Genomic DNA, 22,502 nt, shown 5'->3' on the forward strand with positions numbered 1-22,502 from the left:
ATATTTGACTTGATTTTCATTTCAGTACAGTGTCGTAATAATCAGTTCAACAATAACTGGTATTCTCCTTTTTCGTAGGATGTGAAATCCACCAGTCGCATGGACTGTACTTGGACCCAGGCAATGGACGGTCTGAGTAATGACATAATTGGCCTCCTCCTTTCGACCCCTGACCTGTCTCAGTCTGAGCCTCATGTGTGTTGGGAACGTGTTCTCAAACAAGAGGCCCCGCACAAAACTCACTTGCAGGAGTTTAACATGACGAACAAGTGCCTAAAGGATTCCGATGTGACCTCTGTATCCGTCTGTGACGTCGCAGCAGCAGGGAGGGAAACGTCCACGTTGGATGACCTTGTTGTGAAGATGCTAGAGGTCAAGCAAGTCAGTGATGGACTCAATGTGGCCTACTCAGGAGATTCAGTCACGCTTAAGACGGCGTTTCAGGAAGGGTTGATTCCTGCTTCTGTCTACGTCAATATTCTTCAAAGGCAGAAGACCTGCCAGGAAATGATGCATGAGCATTATGCGGCAAATGAGTCAAATTTAGAAGCGGGTCAAGTAAATACTCTGATATTGAAGTGCATAAATGGGGCTAAATCACTGACACCAGAAAGAGCAGACAGAACATTAAAACTGAATTCCAGTGACGTCAATGTTGCTGGCCCAACAGAAAACCCCAATTCAAGTGCAACACAAGAATTTCCTTCTTCATCTGGCGACTTGCACAATGCGGATGGACTATTGGTGGATGCAGAAGTTCAGTGTGATTTGATGAGTTTTAGCAGTACACTCATCGTACTTGGGAAAAGTCATCAGTTCATAGGCCTGGTGTTGCCTCTGCCCAACGAATCCCAATTTAGTGCCACCTCATCAGATTACTATGAGCATCGAATCACGGATATGTTTGACAACAGCCTCCTCGGCAGTCGAAGGAAAATAGCGGCTTTTTACATTCCAGAAAATTCCGAGGTTGTGGATGTCAATCGCGCCGTGCAAAACGGTTACATTGACGTTTACACGGCAGATATCTTAAAATCCATCGAAATCCCTGATGAGTTTCTTGATGTGGATCGTCTAGATGAAACATTTTCATCTTGGCTCATGTATAGAAAATTCAGAGTGGATGGATGTAGCCATGCCGGAGATGCGTTCACGCCTTCAGAGACAAAACAACTCTTTATATCCTACCTAACGATAAACAGTTACATCGATCCGAAGTTCCGACACAGGGTTTTAATACTTGACAATCAGTTAACTAAAATGATCCATTTTTTTCTTGAAGATTCTGTATTTTATGATGGCACCCAAGACAATGTCGTGGTGCCTTGGACTGTCAATGCAGAAGATCTTTCAGAGCAGGTGGACTTGGAGGTGCCATTCACAAACGATGACAAAATCAACCCTCATCATTTTGTTCCCTCATCCGATGCGACACTTGATCACAACATATATGCAAGTGAAGATCTAAAAATGGATTACATGGATGGATGCACAGAAACCACAGACTACAAAGCACTCGACGATAGTTTACATATTGACGATAGGGATGATGCTCATGATGTTTCCGATGTTCCAACTACCGTCGAGATTCCTGTCCTACCCGCTTGTATGAACAGATGTAAAGATGACTCATCATCCGTGTGTTCAGAGGAAATTGTTGTGCAATTGTGCAATGCATCAAAGATGATCAATAACACCTCCGATGAGAATGTGTCTAAGGGAGGAAAACATCTCAGTGATATTATTCAGTTGGATGCACAATTTGAAGAAAAGGGCATTTTGGATGACATCTCTGTCGATGACCTGCAGGGAACAACTCAAGAGGGAGTTTTGAAGTTGTTTGGTAAACAAACTGAAAATGACGAAGACATAATGTTGCCTTGTCCATCCCTGTCCTCTCTTAGTGTCTTTGATTCAGACTTCATTTACTCAGAAGGAAAGTGCAGCCGGCCTGACCCAGATGATGAAAATCTCGATTCTATAAATGTGAACGATGCCCAAGAAAAACACAATCCATCCAAAAGGAAGTCTTCTCTCCTGATAGAGGATGATAATAAAGTTTTAGTGATAGATGAAGCAGGAGGAAATGTAACAGAGATAAGGGATCATCATTCCTTTTCATTACTTTGTGGACATGAGCCTCCGATGATGTCACCTTTCCTTGGGAAGGAGGTTTCACCCGAGCGTGTCCTTCAATTAGAAAAATCGGCTTCGCTCTCCGATGTCAGCAACTCACTTAATGGAGTCAATAACCCGCTGGCTGATATGCCGGATGAGCACTGTGAAATGGATTCTTCATCTGGCCCACTCATTCCATGCTGCAGTGCTGCTCTCGAAAGTCACAGTGAGTCTTCCACTGGTGTCAGTGAGGATGATTTCTACAAAGCTGGAAACGTGACAAAATGTGAATTGGGCAAATCATCACTTTGGGTTGCCCCTTTTGTCGAGGCTGAGATAGAGTCCTCGTCACCTGCAGTCAATGCTGTAGATGTACAAGATAACTCTGTGGAAAAAGAAGATGGCGACAGACTCCAGCAGTCATTTCTTCCTTCAGAGAGTGGTTATCCTCCCGAACCTGAAGCCAACAACTGTCAAGATGATCTGCTCAGTGAAAGTAATTTGCAACAGTTCAACTCATCATCTGTTAGAACTGTTGTACCGAATACATTTACACCCAAAAATCATTATAATGATGAAAGGTGTCATATAGATGTTTCTGAATATTGTTCGCCAGCATCGGCCAATGTTCATCTGGAACAGGCACCGGCTGTTTTGAGGTGCAGCCCAGTCCACCCAGAAGAAAGACAACTAACAGAGACAGATATTTTGTCTCTTGGCACTACACCAGTACTGATTTCAAACTCTGTAAAACCACATGTCGATCTCCATGAGGAAGTGATGAATACGAATTTTAATGGACGTGACAGTGAAAGTGCCGCCGATATAAGTCAGACTTCACTATCATTGGGCAACTGCGGATCTTTTGAGAGCAATGCCGCTTGTCTTCTTGCGGTGTCTGGGATCACCAATGTCAGTGGCAAAGATGCACCCAGTTTAAACAGAAATGAAATGGATGATGTAGAAGTCCATGAAAGAAAGCCTGGAACTTCAACTGGAAAAATAAAGGAGAAATATGATGCCTTACCGATAAAAGAGATAGAGGAGTCTGATAAGTCTGATGCCTCAATCATAAGAGACAAAATAAGGGCTGATACCGCAGCTACAAATAATGAAAAGCACTTTGGCATTCACTCACAAAAAGATGAAGTTTCATCTGATGCCCTAACTCGAAATATTCAAGGTGAGTCTTGTATCCAAAATAGCGATGAAAGCAATGTTTATGCTACAATTAGAAACGTGGAAGTGGAGTCTGACGCCCCAACTAGACGATATGAAGGGTGTGCGTATGATGCCCCACCTGTAAAAGATGAAGAGAATACTTTTTCTCCAACTAGACAAGATGAAGAGTCCTCTGGTGCACCACCAAGTGATGATAAGGACGGATCAAATGTTTCAAGTGGAAAAGTTGAGGAGTCTAATGATCCAACTGCAAGAGATGAAGAATGGTCTGATGCCCTAACTGGAAATGTTCAAGAGGAGTCTTATATCCCAAGCAGAAAGGACGACAACATTTATGTTCCTTTCGCAAATGTTGAAGTGGAGTCTCGAAAAGAGGAAGAAAACTCTTTTTCTCCAAATGGAGAAGATAAAGAGTACTCTGATGGAGATGATGAAGGGTGGTGTTGTGCTCCATCTATGAAACAGGACACAGTGGAAGAGGAAGAGAACATTGATACTCAAACTAAAACATGTGAACATGTTTCTATTGATCTGTATGGAAAACATGGAAACGGGTCTGCCGGCTCACTTATAAAACATCAAGATGATGGATTTGATGCCCTCACTGAAAACATTGAAGATGAATACAATACCTTAAGTAGAACCGCTGGAGAAATCTCTGATGCCCCACTAACAAAAAATGAAAAGGGGTCTCATGACCGAGCTGGAAAAGTTGAAGAGGAGTTTAAGATGCTAACCGAAAGGGATGAAAAATATTCTGATGCTCCGCCAGTAAAGGATGATGAGAGATCTGATGACTTAGCTAAAAAAGGGCAGCAGGAGCTCATCGATTCCGTTGGAAAAGATGCCCAAATTTTTAACAAAACTGAAACACGACAGCCAGAGGGGAAAGGTCATGAATTGCAGCCTTGTTTTCTATTCGGAAAAGATGCAGTGACTGATAATTACGATGTAGCAACTGGAAAAGTGAGCGGGGAGTCAAATGCCATAACTGAAACAAATGAAGAGTTGTGTATCTCTAAAACGGGTACAGATGAAGGCAAATCCAGTACCTCAACTATAAGAGCTGAAGAAGACTTCAGTTCTCAACAAGAAAAAGATGAACAGGGCTCTGAAGTCTCACCAACGAAAGGTGAAAATGGGTCAAATGACCCCACTAGATATCACCACCCACACGGAAAAGATGAAGGCAACTCTTTTGGCACAATTGGGAAACATGGAGTGGAGTCTGATTCTCCGACTGCAAGAGATGAAGATGAGTCTCATGTCTCACTGACAAAAAATGAATGTGGTTCTCGTTCTCCACCTATAAAAGACGCAGAGTGGTCTGTTGCCCCACCTCAGCAAGAGGAAAAGGGCTCTGATGCCTTGCTAATAAAAAAAGATCAAAAGGGATGTGATGACACATTTGGAAAGACTACATCTGATCCCCTAACTGGAAGCGATAACGAATACTCTAGTGGCTCATCTCCGGATGAAACAGATGAGATAGAAAAGTTTAATACTCTACCTTTGAACTGTGAAAACAAATCGGCTTCCATAATAAAAAATGAAGAGGAGTCTAGTTGCACAACTATAAAAGTCCAAGTATCTGATAGCCCAAATAACAAAGCAGACACTCACATAACAACTGAAAAAGAAGAGGATTGTAATGCTCTGACTGCAAACGGTAAAGAAAACTCATATACCTCAACTGGAAGAGTTAAAGACAACTCTGATGCCCCAAATGCAAAAGATAAAAAGTGGTCTGATGCCTCACTAATGAGAAATGTAGAGGAATCTGATAAATCAACTGGAAACATTGATACCTCAGTTAGCAGAGATAAAGAAGCTTCTCGTGCCCAACCTGGAAAGCACGATGAGAACAATGTTGCTAGCACACGAAAGTACGAAATAGCGTCGGATGCATCACTGTTAAAAGATAAACAGAGGTCTGATGATTCAACTTCAAAAGTTGAAGTGCAAGAGGAGTCTGATCCCTCAACTACAAGAGAGATGTCTGATGCCCAACCTTTACTTTCTAATAAAGACCCAAAAGGTCCACCTGTAAAAGATGAAGAGTGGTCTGAAGCCACAACTAGAAAAGACGAGGAGTGTTCTCATACCTCAACTGGAAACATTTTCAAGGAGTCTTATACCCCAAATAAAAGAGAAAAGGACTTTGAAATACCGTCTTCAAAAGAAGAAGATTCTGTAACTCAAACCAGAACAAAGGATCCTAATGAAGATGGGTCTGATAACCCGCATGGAAACGATCAAGAGAACTATTTTAGTCTACCTGGAAAAAATCAAGAGTCTTCCGTTGTCTTACCTGTAAAATGTGAAAAGGGTTCTGATGCCTCATTTGAAGCGTATCATGACACATCTAGAGGTGTTCAAGAGTGTGATACTGAAACTGCAAAAGTTTGGTCTCATACCCTATTTAGAAAATATAACAAAGACTATGATGATCAAAGTAGAACATATGATGAAGAGTCTACTGGCCCAATTGGATTCCACGAAAAGGGGTCTGAAGTGCCACTTTTAAAAGATCAAGAAGTTTCTAAAATGCCAGATGGAGGCATTAAAGATGAGTCCAGCACCCCGACTAGAAGAAATGAACAAGACTCTGAAAAAGATGAAGAAGGCATTAATACCTCAACTAGAAAAGATCAAGAGGATTCTCTTATGCCAACAGAAGACGAGTTTGTATTTGCAGGTAGAACACACGTAAAATATGAAAAGGATTGTGGTGCTTCAATTATAAAAGATGTCATGAAGTATACTGAACTGACTCAAAAAGTTCCAGAGTCTGGCATCCCAACTGAAAGCAATGAATACTGTTCCCATAGCCCACCTAGAAAAGACTCAGATGCTCAAACTAGTAAAGATGAAGAGGATTCTGCTTCCCCAACTAGAGTAGATGAAAACAGGCCAAATGTTTCACTTTTAAAGGATGACGAGGAGTCTGTAATGCCAGACGGAAAGATCGAAGAGGTGTCTAGTACCCCGACTAGACAAAATGAAGTCCTTGAAAAGGCCGACAGCTCTGATACCTCACCTGGAAACGATCAAGGGAATTATTGTACTCTGACTGGTAAAGATAAATTGGGGTCTGATGTTATGTCTGTACAATATGAAAAGCAGTCTGATTCCTCCCTTCTAAAAGGTGGAGCAGTGTCTCATGACACAACTGAACGAGTTCAAGAGTGTGATACCCCAGCTATAAGAAATCAAGACTTGTCTCATGCCACATCTAGAAACAAATTTGATGCCCAAACTATAAAAGACAAAGAGGAGTCTGATGCCATAATTGAAGCAAATCAAATGGGGTCAGATGTCTCACTTTTAACAGATGAAGACTGCTTTGATATGCCAACTCGAAGCATTGAAGAAAAGTCCAGTAGTCCAGCTCGAATTAATGAACAAGGCTCTGGAAAAGATGAATGCTTTTATACCTTCACTGAAGACATTGAAGAAGTGTTCCATATTCCAACTAAAAGAGATGAAGAAGACTCTGATACCCAACCAGAAAAGAATGAAATGGGATCTGAAAAGTGGTCTGATGCTACACCAGTGCAGGATGAGGAGGCTTCTAATGACCTAACTGGGAGAGTTGAAGAGAAGCCCAGTACCCTGCCTAGACGAGATGATAAAGTCTCTGATACTCCACTTGGAAAAAAAGTCGACGACTGTGATGCACCACCTGAAAATGGTAAAGATGACTTTGATGCACCACCTAAAGAACAGGGGTGTGAACCCTCCCCAAGAAATAATGGCGAGGAGCTGATTACCACAACTGGAGGAGAAGCAGAATACTCTGATTTCTTTCCTTCAAAAGATGAAGCTTCATCTGAAGCCACTCTTGCAAACTCTGAGAACTCTTCAACTGGAAACGATGGAGAACAGTCTGATAGTAAAGATTACCTACACATTCCACCTGCGAAAGATGAACAGAACTCAGAATCTCTAATAGGACAAGAGAAAGAGAAGTCACTTGCTCCAACTATACAGCTGCAACTTCTGCAGGCACTTAGAAATGTTTCGTCATTCCAAAACCTCTCAATGCTCCAGGAAGTGATGGAGAGCCTTGCGCGAGGGAGTGCCACTCACACCCTGCAATGTATCAAGGAGGAGAGCTCTCCAGATGAATTGCTGTCAGAACGGCCTCCTAAACACTCTGCCGACAATGTGGAGGGGATCAAGACTCTGGTAAACCAACCCAGTTTTGGTGAAAATGATTTCTCTCAGTTTGACTTTGTATTGTCTCACGCACGTCTTTCTGTTCTCCTACAGCTCTTCACTACCCAGGATTATCTGGAGTGTATTGGGAGACTCCAAGATCACGCTGATGTTGTAGATGATGTGAGAAAAGACCTTTTAATTGGGGAACCAACTGACACCAACATGGAGGCATTACAGATGCAAATAGATGAAATCCAGGTAAGAATGTCAATTATATGACGTGTCAGTGAAGCCTCAACATGATTCCAATTCCAAAGAGAGGAACTACAGTGAATCCAACAATGATTACTTTGCAAATGATATAGCTCCGTTGTAATTGACATGATAAAGGAAGGTGGCGTCTTGGCTCAAGCGGTCCAATGGCCCAACCCAGAGGTTGTGGGTTCAATCCTGAACCTTGTCATAGTGTCCTTGAGCAAGACGATATATTTGTTTATTATTATATTTGCATTTGATTAAATTACTGGAGCAACTGTTTCTTTGAAAAGGCGTTGTTTGTGATATGACTTTAGTACCAGATCTCATCAAATGTTGCAGGCGTAGTTAATAGCGTCTCCTTTTAAACGTTCTTTTATTCAGTCATTGGAGTCCCAGGTTTCCTTACTGGCTGGTGGTCTGACTGAAGATTTGGAAAAAGCCAAACTGCTCTTAAATGCCTCTGATGAGAACATTCCCAGACAAATCCGTAAAGATCTGTCTTCAACATATGTGGAATTAGAGCACAATTTTACTACAGTTCGCCATGAGTGTGCAGAACGAACTCAGTCGTTGGTTCGAGCCATGGAAAATAGGAAGGTGAGTGTTGAAACCGAAGAAAATGCGGCGCAAGAATGTGATTGTGACATTGTTAAATTTCTTGTCTATATGATTTTCAGGCACATTTGGAATCAACATACCAAAAACATCTTGCTGATCTTGAAGTGTTAGTAGGTCTTATGCAACGCCAAGTAAATGCGGATACAGATGCCGACTTCAACACATGTGAGATTGAAGTACTCAAAAGCTGCATTCAAAAATACAAGGTAAAATATTTTAATTTGCATATCATTTAGGATCAAAACTATCATTTGCATTTTTTTAAAATTTGTTTTAATTTAGTTAAAATAGTGCTCATTTTACAATGTCTAATACTATAATTAGTATACGTAAGTTCAAAATGTGACCATTTTATAGGTATTGTTTATTTAAACGTTACTACAGTTCAATGGCAATCGTAATAAATATTTATGTCAAGATTCATTTAAAGTAGGTATTGTTACGTCTTTGGGCAGCAGCATGTACCAATACGCCACCTAAATCTTACTCCATATTTCATTGTTCCAGAATGCTGAGAGTCATCTTCATCAGGAGGTTAAACTCAAATTAGAGGACGCCACGTTTGCAATCCAGAGTTTTATATCGGAGCACGCTCATTTTTTGAGTCCCTCTCAGAGCAGTTGCCTCCTCAAGTGCCTCAGCAGCACTCAGAGAGCCTTCAGGGACCAGATGGACAAACTTGTCGCCATGAGGTCGACATTTGATGTCCTACTGGACACCAAGGAGAGGGAAGACCAGAAGAAGGTCTGCTTGTGGATGTGTTGCTCACTGCGTTGGCATGGATCTTGGACTAAAATTCTTGCTGGTCATAGAAGTTTACATAAAACCACCAAAGTGCTCCTTTCTACATAGCATTTGTTTATTTATGAATATAATTGACAATAAACTAATGAATGTGGACTATACTGTAATTCCAGTGGCGGTCAGTCAAGCCGAACATAATCAAGAAATCATGATCATATTCTTCACATTGATGTCATATTATAGCCTAGTCTTGAATTTTTTTGGTTAGAGTTTTTAATCCAATCAGAATTCAGATAGCTTGTGTTGCCAGGCAGATTTCACAATACCATCATAATAACATGCACTATTCGTCCGTGGCATTCAGATACAATCGTGTGGGCGACATGTGAAATGCACGGCCCGCCACTGTGTAATTCTAAGGTCCAGCAAAATATGTGGGATTGCATGTTGCCGTGCTTGATCGATGCTGTAAACTAACTTCTCTTTGCTGATTGTGTTCTACAGGCCTCCAGAGACCTTTGTGCGATTAACATTGGATACAATGTCCCGCTGGGACTCTGTCCACAGTTATCCGATGCATTTACTCGGTGTCTTTCAGTTCTCTCTGCGCTTATTTTCTTCTCAAGACCAATGCATTGACTGGCCAGCATGTTTACAGCATACCAGATCTTATGTCAAGTCTTTTCAATGGTTTTGTCTGTCTATGCAGGTGTTTTTAATAATCAGATTTTTTTTGTCTACAGTCCATATTGGAAAGGCACCAAGAGATTGCAGACAAGTTAGAGGAAGTGTGCGACAGTCTCACGTTGACTGAGAATCGTCTGATTGGTCACCAACAGCAGGCCAACAATGCAGAGTGCGTCACGGGCCTGCAGCAGTACCAGCAGGAGCATCAGGTACAAAAAAATCATCAGTCAGGGTCAATTGAGCTTTATTTGTCCTGATCGCTTGTCTTTTTGTCAAGGCCTTGCAAAAAGACGTCTTGACAAATGCCACTGCGTTGAATGAGGTCATCACCGGCACGCAAAGGTTTTTGGAGGAAAATCGGGGCAAGCTGACGGCGGACCAAATTGCTGATATTGAGAGCAAGTTGGAAGAAGCGAAAAGCAAGGCCAAGCTCATCCAAAAGCAAGCCGAGGAGTCCAGGAAGGACTTGGAGAAAGTTGTTACCACTGCCATAAAACAGGAGAGTGAAAAGGTCAGCAATAGTTTGCTCGCCTTGATGAATCTGTAATGTACTGGAATGGAAAACGCAATCGTCCCGTTGTTTGTTTCTGGCAATTTGTGATTCTCTATTCAGGCTGCTGCTGTCGAGCGTCTGGAGGAAAGCAAGAACAAAATAGAAGGTCTACTCGAGTGGATTTCAAATATTGGGGATAAAAATGAAAGAACTGTTGATGAAACGGACCTCGTTAGCAAAGAGAATGGAAACCTGCCAGCGGAAACGTTAGACAAGATACGTAAAGGAGAGAAGGGCGATGCTAATGGCAACACCTTGCGTCGAAGTGAAAGTAGTTTTGACGGGCAAAGCGATGCCTGCATGGATGTTGACAAGCAGTATGGAAGAGTCAAGGTACGTTTTTAGGAATTTGGTGAAAAAAAGGGGGTGGAATAAACTGAAATTGAATTAAGTGTAGATTATTTAAATTTTGCTGTGAATGTGACACTTATCTTACTAACTTTGCTGTACAACTTGCTTCATTTGCATAAATATGTTATCACATCTTTTTTATGATTGCAGGCTCGCCATCAGGAAATTCTTTCCCAACAACAAGATTTGATCATGGCCACCCAGTCAGCCCAAGCGCTTCTGGACAAGCCAAACAATGTTCTGTCACCGCAGGAGAAAGAAAAACTGCAGAAGAACATCCTAGAACTGAAGGAGCGGTACGATGCCTCCCTCAGCCAAGCTGAGCAGCAGATGAAGCAGGTCCAGTGTGTCCAGGAGGAGCTGAAGAAGTTTCAGAACGATTGCGAAGAGTTTGAGGATTGGTTAACGCAGGCTGAAGGCGAGGTGGAGCAGTTGGGGGCATCAGCGGGTTCCCTAAACACCCTCAATGATAAACTTCTCCGACAGGAAAGCTTTTCAGAGGATGTCATCTCTCACAAGGGCGACCTACGTTTCATCACCATTTCGGGCCAGAAGGTTCTGGATGTGGCCAAAGCATGTGGAGTCACTGACACTGTGTCTAAAAATGGCTTGATGCAATTTGATACGGCAGGAACCTGTTCTGTTGTCAAGGATAAACTGGATTCTGCGGCGAGTCGATATAAAACGCTTCACTCGCAGGTATTTTGAGGAAATATCATGGGTGGAATACATGTTTCCACCACTCGGTGGTAGCATTTGTCTTCCTAGCAAAATCTGTGTACGCAATTCCAATTCAAACCAAGACTAAATTGTATAGATGGAAATAAAACCCACGCCACACCTCGTACTCAAATCCTCATTACTTTGATTTCAGTGCAACGAGCTTGGCAACAATCTCAAAGATGTTTTTGACAAGTATAAGAAGTATGATGACTCCAGCACGGATCTACTAAAGTGGCTCGGGAGTTCCGAGGAGGAGGCGAGGAAGCAACAGTCGGAAGCCATCGCCGCTGAAGCGCAAATTCTGCAGACGCAACTGGAGGACACCAAGGCAAGAAACATAATAAATAGGATTTGCTATCAATGTTATCTTTGTAAAGTCTGAATCTATGATACAGATCTTTTCTTGGTACCTAATGTTAACATTTTGATTCCCGTCCTCCTAACGACCCTTTAGCAACTTCATGTTGTCATCCACAGGCTTTACAAGGTCAGATGAGCGAACATCAGACTGCTATTGACACATTACGCAAAACAGCGGATTCTTTGATCTCATCTGATGGAAACCTCCTGAGCAACTTAGATGAGATCCAGGAGACAGTAGGTGAGTCATGCTTTAGGTCAGGGGTCTTCAATCCTGTTCTGCTGATCAATGATCAAATTAGATCATTGAAGTTTTAATGGCAGATGTGTCTTTGTGCGCTAGACGACATCGTGGAGCGGTACGACAACTTGTCCAAGTCTGTGAGCGATCGGAATGAGAAGCTGCAGATGACTTTGACTCGCTCCATGAGTGTTCAGGACGGTTTGGATGAGATGATGGCATGGATGGAGGGAGTGGAGGCCAGCGTGAAAGAGAATGGCAAAATTCCACTGGACTCGGCATCCATCACAGACATGCTGAGCAAAGAAACGGTATGTATTTTTGCGAGGACAAATTCAAAATTGTATTCGTTATTAATAGAAGTTACCTTGGTCAGCACAACCGAATCCGAAGGGCAGATTAAATTGACGTGAAAACAAATAGCTAATTAGCACAAGTGCTCGAGTCCATTTCACAACTTGGCATATTCTGTGCCTTTAAAGGTCATCGAGCAGGACGTAGCAAGTCGCCAGAGCAGCATCTCAGCCATGAAATCCAAAGTGAAGAAGTTTGTGGAGACAGCCGATCCCTCCTCCGCGGCGCTCCTGCAGTCCAAGATGGATGCCCTCTCCCAGCGCTTCTCGGACACATGCGACAAGCACAAGCAGAAAGTTTCACGTCTGGAACAACTTAAAGACAAGGTGGAGCAGTTTGAGACGGTCGCAGAAAATGTCCAGCAGTTCATTGTGAAGCGTTCGCAAGATCTGCATGAAACCGACGGGCCGGGGAAAACCTTCGAGGAACTCTCAGAGCTAACGCAGGTGAGAGGAGTGCCAAAAACGTCTACTTAAGCTGCTGTTGCTGAAACAAACAACAAAGTGATTTTTTTTGTTTTTAAGAAAACAAAAGACGAAATGGCTGAACATGCCGGTAATTTGGAGAAATTGCAGACCTTGTCCAAGGAGCTTTGTGAAATCAGCAAAGATGGTAACCGAGCGCAGATCCAAAGCAAGATGGACAATCTCGCAAACATCTTCAGCACCTTCAAAGACACTGTCAAAGAAAAGTACGTTCCCATTTCCTCACTTCCTAACTATTTGTCCATAAAAGGCTCCAAATAAATCTGGTTTTGTCTTCTCTGCAGGGAGGAGGAGGTATCATCCTGTCAGGATCTGCTTAGGGAGTTCAGGTCTGCGGCCAGTGCTCTCAGCAAATGGCTGGAAGAGACCAACGAGAAGCTGCCAGTGGTGCCGAAAAGTTGCAGTGCTAAAAGTTTGGAGAAGGACCTCCAAATCGTTACTGTGAGTCACCAAATGCCGTTATCAAACTCTTCAATCCAAATTTGTCACATAAATTCTGACGGATGGAGTGAAATCAACATTTTTCCATGTGATGGATCAACTTTTCCATAGGGCTTACTGGAAGAATGGACATCTAAAGGTCCTGCTGTGCAGGATTTGAACAGCAGAGGATCTTCACTCTGCAGTCGCATCGCTATTCTCACATCCCCTGCCAAAGCTAAGATTTCTAACAAGACAGGTAAACCCACCGAATGTGGTCTGTGTGAATTATAAAAAGGGATTTGGAAGATCGCTGTTAAGTGTGTATGTTAATGTTGCATCGTTGCTAACTGGGATGAAATGTGTCCTGAACTTGAGCTTTGTCTTCACGTCTCTGCATTAGCTCTTACTAATGGTGGTGGTCCGGCGAGCCATTCCTACCTAACCAATAAAGGTAATGGAGTGTGGATGAGGGCGTTGCCATGTGAATGCAATCAATTAATTTGTGGGTTTGGCTGGATCGTAGTACTGGAGGATGTACTCAAAACTTATTGATTATTAAATCATGACTAACATTACTAAACGTCATGTTTTTTTGTTTTTTTGGTACATTGTCCAGCCCTACTTTTTTTTATTGGCATGAGGTTTTGAAGCACTTTCAAACTTGATTTTACCTCTAAATATGTGTGTCCTAACCCCCTTCTGAAATTGGTGAACTGTATAGTAGTGATGGGAAAATGAAGCTTCAAATTTGCTTCATGAACCAGCTCCTGTATTTTTAAGTCCTCTAGATGGCACTGTTGGTTTTAAATGAAGGGTTTAAAAAATGGCAATTCAGTGTGCTTTCAGCCCGATAGTGAACAGAGAGTGCCGTCTACAGGAGTCCAAAAATACTACAACTGGTTCATGGAGCACATTTGAAGCTTCATTGACCCATCACTAGTGTATAGCTTTTTAATCAGGTGAGTTCTTTAACTCATTCACTTCTAGCCCAGGTGAAAAGCATGACGTCACTTTCTGACGTCTCTATCCGTCAATGGCAGTGAATGAGTTAACTCATACGTGTCATTTAAGTGTCATCTTAAAAATAAAATATTCTCTAAAATCCTGAAAAATGTTAGCCTGTAACAGCATCTGTCACGTGTTAACTTGGAAAAGGAAGAAATGACAAACTCTTAATATTTTAATTGTATTAATTCCACAGAGCTGATGACAATTCAGCAAAATATGTCATTCGTCAATGAGGGCTATTCTTGTCTGGGTGACACTTTGAAGAGTCGAGCAGCTGAGCTGAATGGATCCGTGCGAGAGCTGAAGGATGCCAAGAAGGAGACGGAAAACATGATGACGTGGCTGGAGGACATGAAAAAGACGGCAGCCACTTGGAAAAATGGTGCCGCAGAGAAAGATGCGGTGAAATCACAACTTGAACAGCAGAAGGTGATGAGATACGATGTGATCAAATAGTATTTTATTGATAGTATATTAACACTAAAATGTGATCCTGTGAAAATTGCTGCCAACATGACCGTCTTTAAATGCTGCAAAAAAAGATGCAGCCATGCCTTTTACTGTTATCTTCTGAGTTACTTTTTAGATAATTAAAGATCAGTGATGTGGGAGCGAATATTGCTTGTTAATTCCTTTAATTCAAATAAAACGACAAGTCTCGCAAGCTGAATTTAACGAGCATGAAATTACACTTCATATTGATTCAATAAAGAGCTCAGTCGTCTGCACTGGAGAAATAGACCAGACAACGAGAACATTTTAATTTCCCCTCGTCTGGGATAGTTACTTTTAATGTGATTTCTTTTTTTTTTTTTTAATTAATACACACACACACTCACATACAGTGCTTCACTTCGTCCCTATTTTGTTTTGTCGCAGCCTCATTCCCAAATAGAATAAATGTCGTTTTCCCTCAGAATTCTCCACACAACACGCCATTCAGACATGATTTATTTATTTTTTGCAATTTATTAAAAATAAAAAGTATTTATGTATTTTCAGCCTTTGCTATGAAGCGCAAAATTGAGCTCAGTGACATGTTTCCACTGAGTGGGTTTTTCACCTTAATTGTAGTCCACCTGTGGTAAATTCAGTTCATTGGACGTGACGTTAAAGTAAACGAGTGATGGGTAAATGAAGCTTCAAATTGCTTCAGAACCTCCGAATGGGGCGAAAGATCCATTTTTTTTAAATTAATTTATTTCTTTATTTTTAACTCAGCTGCTAGTAAATGAGTTAAGTGACCCAAGCCAGAGCCCAGACTTGAATCCAATTGAAGATTTCTGGATCGAAAATGAATTTATGACATTTTGGAATGAACAAAATGTAGATAAAGTGAAACTTTTTTCCAATGCGCTGTACATATTGTGCATTCCTAAATACATACTTCAATATATTTTTATTTTCACATTTGTTATTTTATAGGTGTTTGAAGATGACATGAAGCAGAAGAAAGAGCAGCTCCACAAGCTGAGGGAGAAGCTGATTGACTTAATTGAAACTCATCCAAACTCACAAGAAGCGGACAAATGGAAGCAGATGTTGGCAGAGATAGGTAAGCACCAAATAAAGGTTGTCTTTTCATAAAATCCCAGTAACCTAATTTGACTTTAACATGAACATTTGCTGAGGCCGTCCGTGTATTACTCGTGATCTGTGCAGAATGGCACCCCGCCTGTCGTCGAATGTCACGGCACCTGCTTTTGGAAATTAAATTAACACATTTAAATAGCCAAATGCGACACAGTGTGAGATGTGGAGACTTCATGGAATGTCGCTGACTCATTCATATTCTGCTGCTGTAGATGCTGCTTGGGCAGATATCAGTGGCTCAGTGTTGGAGAGGAAGCAGCACCTGGAGCAGTCCAACAAAAATTTGGACATCGTCCAAAGCACTCAACTGCAGCTTGGTCAGTGGCTGTCAGAGAAGGAGCTGATGATGAGTGTCCTTGGACCGCTCTCCATTGACCCCAATATGCTGAAAATGCAGAAGCAACAAGTCCAGGTAAAATAAAAGATTAGAAATAAATATAAAATATTTACAATGACCTAGTAGTCATCCAAAATATTATTTAAATTTACAGCAAAGTGGATTTTAATTCAAGTATATATTATATAATTTAACTGTAATACTGTATATGATAATTTAGTCTATACGCTTGTAATTTTATCATTACATTATTATTACATATTGGATTTTTATTTTTGTATAATTATTATTTTTCCTCATAATGTTAAACTCTATTCTTGTAAAATTGTCACATTATTTTCCTTAGTAATTTTTGTATTGCAATTGCCCTTAAGGTGACTTTGAAGTTAAAAATAAAAAAATTAATTGCATTCTCGGTCATTTTCTTGGCAAGTTTGATTGAATTACTTTGGGATTCGCTTGAAATACAAAGATGTAAACTTTTTTTCTAAATATTATTTCCTAGTAAGTGATGAACATTTGAAGGCCGAGATGACCCGGGAGTACGTAAACACTCATTTGAGGAAAAAAAAAAAAAACGTTCTCTTTACGAGGAAATTATTATTTTTTTCTTAAATGTAACCTAAAGGTTTCTGAACAATTGTGCGATGGAAAACAAAAGTAATGTATATTGTCACTCTGTCAAACCTTATTCCATTTGAACCACATTTTTTACATGTACTGTACGACGGGTCAGAAGTTTCAATCATGAAGTAAGTTCCACCTGGGTCTGATCCAGGCTGCTTAAGTTGCTGTCAAATGATGAAAGGATTTCAAAACGTCTTTATGGATCGGATCCACAAAAATAATGAAATTGGATGACATTTTTCCAACCTTTAGCTTTTAACCAGAGAAGGAACCACATTTCATAAAGAAGGTTGGTCGGGTTTACAAAAGGGACCTTGTGAACGCCATCATCAACTAAATGCGACAAACTCAACCTGTTTTCTTTTTCTCTTCTTTAGATCCTCCAGAATGAATTCAAGAGCCGCCAGCCTCAGTTTGAGCAACTCAAGGAAGCAGCGTCGGCCATCTTGAACTCATCAGATAATCCGGACCCCTCCAATGGGAAGCTGGTGAGGGCGCAGCTCACAACTGTCACTGAGAAATGGCAAGGACTTATCGGGCAGCTGGATCAGCGAGATGGCCTCATCGACCAAGCCGTGGTGAAGACGGGGCAGTTCCAACAACTCTTGAGGACTCTCGGTCAGACCGCCGCTCAGCTGGAGGAGCAGCTCAGCGGGTATCAGGCCAGCAGCACCCAACCTGATGCGGTGAGGAAGCGTCTGGAGGATGTCCACAACATCTCGGTACGGCTTAGAAAGGAAAGAGGGAAGCTGAAGGAGGCCGAAGCCGTCCATGCCGAACTCACAGCGATGGTGACTGAGGACTATCTCAAAGCTGACTTGGACAGGCAGCTGGAGAGTGTCAGCAAACCTCTCCGACAGCTGGAAGAGAGAGCAGGTTTGTCGACTTTATTTTATGACGACAAACGTGCCAAGAGTTAAGAAAAAGAATGTTTCCTGGCTCTACCGACGGCCAAATTGAATTTGAGAGCCTTGTTTTTTTTTTTTTTTGGTTTTTTTTTGTGTGTGTGTATTTGTGGTGGGGGAACTTGAATTTTTCTTCCAGGGATTTTCCATTTAATTTTTTGTATGAAGCATGACTGAACTAACAAATTACAGAGTAAAAGTGAAAGGGGAAAAAAAGTAATATTTCTCTCAAATTGTTTCAGATTTCAAATGCATCAATTTGATCTTAAGCTTTGCTTTGAATTAATTTTTTTCCCCTTGTAAAATTGTTTTTAACACCTTTTTGAAATATTACCATATTTTTCGGGATGTAAGGCGCACCTGTGTATAAGCCGCAGCAACTCTTAAAAAAAAAAAAAAAAGATACAAGCCCCACCAGGCTATACGCCGCAGTTTTCTATGTTGAAAAAAAAATTGTTTACTGCAACAATAGCTAATTAAAACATAACAGACCCAAGAGAAAAAAAATGTAGATTTATTTAGCGTATTTTCTGAACTCTAGAGCGCCCCTACTGGTGAAAGAAAAATCCACAGAATAGCCACTCGGTTGTATTAGCCGCATAGTTGAAAATCTGGCTTAAAGTCCAGAAATGACGGTAAACTCCTGAACATAATGCCATTGATTCTGCATCTAATACGTTTGTCTTCTTTTTTTCTCATGCTGCAGCCAAACAAATTGAGCAGCTGAACTCCACCTTCGCCAGCTCCCAGCAGTTTCACCAGACCTCCAAAGACTTCCAGTCATGGCTAGCTGAGAAGCTGCAAGACCAGTCAAAGCTTCAGCCCATCTCTGCCAAAGTGGACGTCCTTGAAAAAGCTGTGGATGAGCACAGAAGCCTGCAGGGGGCGCTCCGTGAACAAGAGGCCACTTACAATACGATAGCAGCGGAAGGCGAGATGCTACTACAAAGCACTGATGGTGCCGAAAAGTTGGCACTGCAAGGTCAACTCTCTCTCCTCTCCTCGAACTGGCAGGAAGTAAAAAAGTGCTCCGAGGCACAGGCTGAAAAACTGAAAGCTGCCCTTCAGAGAGCGCAGATCTTTGAGGAGCACGTTGAGAAGCTCAACGCTTGGGTGCAGGAGTGTGAAGCCAAAGCGGGTCGAGTCAAACTTGCTGTTGAGCCTGTTGCCGTGGAGAACGCCGCGGCTCAAGTGAAAGCTCTTCAGAAGGACGCGGATAAGCACAGAGGGACGGCGGACCAGATGAACAGTGCCGCGGCGAGCCTTCTCGAGATGGCCGACGCTGACACGGCAGGAATTAAAAAAGAGGCGGCGAGCATTTCTACAAGAGTGGACTGCGTATTGGAAGGTCTTCAGAACAAAAGGGAATCCTTGGAAAAGATCTCGCATGCCGTTAAAGAATTTAATGAAGGCTCCAAAGAGGCCAAGGCTCATCTGGAGGGTGCGAAGAAGCTCTTGGATGCTTATGAATCCCAGGGAATGCAGGCCTTTAGCAATAAGAACTTGACCAACATGAAAGCCCAACAAAAAAGCCTAGAAGGGATGCAAAATCAAGTCGAACACCTTACGAGCTTGGCCAAGACACTTGTAGTCGATCTCCCAGATGCTGACGGAGCGACGGACTTATTACTGCAAGCTGATAGCATCGAAAAGGAATACAGCAGCCTCAACAAGAAGCTAGATGAGACATGCCAGGTCCTGGAAGGTAAATTGCAGGGCATTGGGCAGTTCCAAAACAACATCCGGGAGATGTTCACCCGCTTCACAGACCTGGATGATGAGTTGGACAACATGGCTCCGGTGGATCTGGACTTGGTTGTTCTCAAGGAGCAACAAGAGAACATGGACAGCTTTCTCGCTCAACTGCGAGAGCTGATGGTCAACACAGCCAATGCAGGCGATGGCTGTAAGAGGATGCTGGAAACCAACTCTTCACCTGACCTGCTGGGCCTGAAGAGAGATCTGGATGCACTGAGCAAGCAGTGTGGCAAGTTGATGGACAGAGCCAAAGGCAGAGAGAGGCAGGTGCAGAGTACTCTGCTCAAATTGGAGGAGCTCTGCGGAAAACTCCAACATGTGGAAGATCAACTAAGCAGAGCTGTGGACAAAGAAGCGTCCCAAGGAGCGGTCGGCATGGAGACAGACGTCATCAATCAACAGCTGGAGGCCTTTAAGGTGCGAGCTTTAACATTTATCTTGTGCCACAAATGCAAGCACAAACTTTTGGATGTCGCTATAGAAACCTTTTTAACATACCGTACAGGTATTTGCACATTTTGATTAACAGAAGCAGCTGCTTTTATACTCACTCAAAATACAGAGATTCAGTTGCACAGTCTATAAGATGCAGCTGATGTAGGGAATGACGTAACGATAAGTTGCCAATGCACTTTATTTATTTATTTTTCATGTTTTTGAGATACGAAACGTGAAAATTTTATTAATCTTTGGTAATTGACAGAATTAAACCATTTCAAAGTACTGAGTCATTGATTGTTAGTGGTTGAGGATGCAGTCTGTTGCTATGCATGATTGAGTTGAGGTTGAGTTTCCAATCAGTTAGTGTAAATTTGAGTCTAAATGGTTTTCTGTGGCGAGCTCTTTGCGGTTTGTTTTGCCCAAAAATGCAATCGTCATCAAAATAAATAGTATAGAAATTGAATATTTGAATGGAAATAGATTGTACGATTACCGGCATTTGTAAATAGTTCAATGTTATTTGGATACAGCCCTCGTATTTACATATACTAATGGTGCATTTAACTCATTCACTACCAGTTGAGTAAAAAAAAAAAATTTTTTGACGTCTTTAGCCGTCAATGGCAGTTAATGCATGAATGACATTTCCTCAGCGTATTATTGTCTGACGTATTTTCAGTTCAGAATCAAGCCAATCACGAGTTTCATCCTACTACTTTTGTAGTTTCATAGTCGTGCAAAATTTCCATAGCGCCGACTCACAGTGGAGCAGCAGGCTTCATTCGAGCCCCCTCAATACAAAAGCCACAATCCTCTGGAGACTGCATGCTCGTCAAAGGCATCTGCTTTTAACAAAAGGGCCTTTGCTTTAGGCGGTAGGTAGATTTTGGGACGGAGCCAGGTGGTTGCCAGCAGGGTGTCATTTTAGTCCTGGATGATGGACTTCCAATCCTTTATATCGGAGTCAAGTGTTTTGAAGCCAGTATTAACTTCAAGTTTCATTTTCCTGATGTGTTCACTTATGTCAGTAGCAACTAGGAACGAAAGATAATATGAATAAGACGTTTTCGAGTGTGTCTCTGGGAATCTCAGTTCATTTATTCAGGCCAACATCTGTGAGGTCATCCAATCTGTTAACTCATTTATTGCCATTGACGGCAAAAGACGTCAAAGATCCATTTTTTTTTTTTTTCTCTACTTGGCTGGTAGTGAATGAGTTAACGGTCTTGGGAGCAGAGAGAGGGCCTGATGGGTCACCAACTCTGTTCTTCCACACCAAATTCATCCAGTCTTGCTTGTGTGCACTGAGGCACAGCCATGTTGGATCAGAAACTTGCCTTCCCCAAACTGTTCATACCAACTGTTGCAAAATATAGTTTTGACACATGCATAGTAACACAAATAGAGACGAACACAACTGTCTCAAAGGCTGTAAAAAATTTTACAGCGTAAATGATTGATGGGTTTAACTTAGACATGTTGTCATCCGTGTAATCACATCCATATACCATATCTAAGATGCTATCTTGGAGCTCTGTTTTTAATTCCCCCCCCTCCTCTAAACTGGATGTCGTCATTGTTATCAGTGAGGGCTAAAATGGTAGCTATTAACAAGGTTTTGACACAAATATTTTAAAAGCCTCTAAATTCCTTTGGAGTTTTCCAAAAGAGGATTAGCCTACATTTACAACTGTAATGTGATAAACACTTTCAGGTATTAAATAGCAGTACAGTCAAACAATGTAAACAGATGCGTCTGTGCAAAGATGTAGGTCAAAGGATTGTTGTTGGGTTTTTTTTTGTACAAAGGGGGTGCCTCAGTGTCACACAGCCAAACCTCCATTTGAGTTGTGAAGATTCTGAAAAGATGGGGGGGGGGGAAGTCCTGCTGGGTAGGAGGGGATGTTTTCAACCTCTCTTTGTCCTGGGAATCAGCTGGGAATTAGTAGGGAAAAAAAACCCTTTGTATTCATTTGTGTCAAAAGCAACAAATCACACTTTTTTTGCAATGGTTTGAATGGTTTTAATAACATGATCCAATGGCATCATTCTCTTAATTTGTAGATGTAGATAAGGTTCGTGTTACTGACTTAAGTGAGAGAAGAAGAATAAACAGAGAAGGACTGCTCTTGGGTTTCTCTTCCATTTTAGGTCAGGTTTTGTAAGAGAGATGCCTGACGTAAGCTCAAGAAGCTTGCCTGAGGAAAGGTGCAAACTGTATGGACTGTATCGGGATGTACTGGATGGGATCATTCGATGAGTAAAAAGTGCTGGGGGGGTTATAGCGTGGGTGACGCGTTCTCTTCAGACATTACATCACAGTCTGTTTTCATTCAAAATGGGATTTCTATCTTCTGAGTCACTGTAGCGAACCTGTGTTGTTGGAGTTTATGGTGAAATTAAAAAAAAAAAAAGTTTATAATGATTCACCGCCACACAGCCGTGACACATTCAAGTAGAAGTATGGAATATTTGATCGAAAGGTGGCCAGGTCCACAAAATTTTAGTCCAATGAGGTTTGTGATCCGTGGTTGCCATGACTACGGCTGAGATGGTGTTCTCATATTTCAAA

General features: G+C 41.8%; 1 protein-coding gene across 18 annotated transcripts in view; it reads left to right on the top strand.

The window, feature by feature from the left end:
- dst (dystonin) overlaps positions 1 to 22,502 on the top strand; it is a 94,059-nt gene that overhangs the window by 44,669 nt on the left and 26,888 nt on the right. For 16 of the 18 annotated variants that reach the window (XM_088305022.1, XM_088305026.1, XM_088305024.1 and 13 more), the window contains 17 exons: positions 9,828 to 9,980; positions 10,049 to 10,282; positions 10,385 to 10,657; positions 10,826 to 11,374; positions 11,550 to 11,726; positions 11,876 to 11,999; positions 12,102 to 12,310; positions 12,482 to 12,799; positions 12,878 to 13,044; positions 13,123 to 13,279; positions 13,391 to 13,517; positions 13,662 to 13,712; positions 14,463 to 14,698; positions 15,695 to 15,824; positions 16,075 to 16,274; positions 17,204 to 17,702; positions 18,438 to 19,906. In XM_088305022.1, the coding sequence (XP_088161148.1) occupies positions 9,828 to 9,980; positions 10,049 to 10,282; positions 10,385 to 10,657; positions 10,826 to 11,374; positions 11,550 to 11,726; positions 11,876 to 11,999; positions 12,102 to 12,310; positions 12,482 to 12,799; positions 12,878 to 13,044; positions 13,123 to 13,279; positions 13,391 to 13,517; positions 13,662 to 13,712; positions 14,463 to 14,698; positions 15,695 to 15,824; positions 16,075 to 16,274; positions 17,204 to 17,702; positions 18,438 to 19,906 (5,073 nt within the window). Of the gene's footprint in view, positions 1 to 78; positions 7,492 to 7,573; positions 7,723 to 8,103; positions 8,320 to 8,399; positions 8,547 to 8,847; positions 9,085 to 9,827; positions 9,981 to 10,048; positions 10,283 to 10,384; positions 10,658 to 10,825; positions 11,375 to 11,549; positions 11,727 to 11,875; positions 12,000 to 12,101; positions 12,311 to 12,481; positions 12,800 to 12,877; positions 13,045 to 13,122; positions 13,280 to 13,390; positions 13,518 to 13,661; positions 13,713 to 14,462; positions 14,699 to 15,694; positions 15,825 to 16,074; positions 16,275 to 17,203; positions 17,703 to 18,437; positions 19,907 to 22,502 lie in introns of all 18 variants that reach the window. The other 2 variants (XM_088305039.1, XM_088305040.1) reach the window with 2 other exon arrangements.

The sequence above is a fragment of the Idiotropiscis lumnitzeri genome, chromosome 9 (assembly GCF_059441095.1).
Source record: "Idiotropiscis lumnitzeri isolate Australia: NSW breed Sydney's pygmy pipehorse chromosome 9, RoL_Ilum_1.0, whole genome shotgun sequence".
NCBI classification, from domain to species: Eukaryota; Metazoa; Chordata; class Actinopteri; order Syngnathiformes; family Syngnathidae; genus Idiotropiscis; species Idiotropiscis lumnitzeri.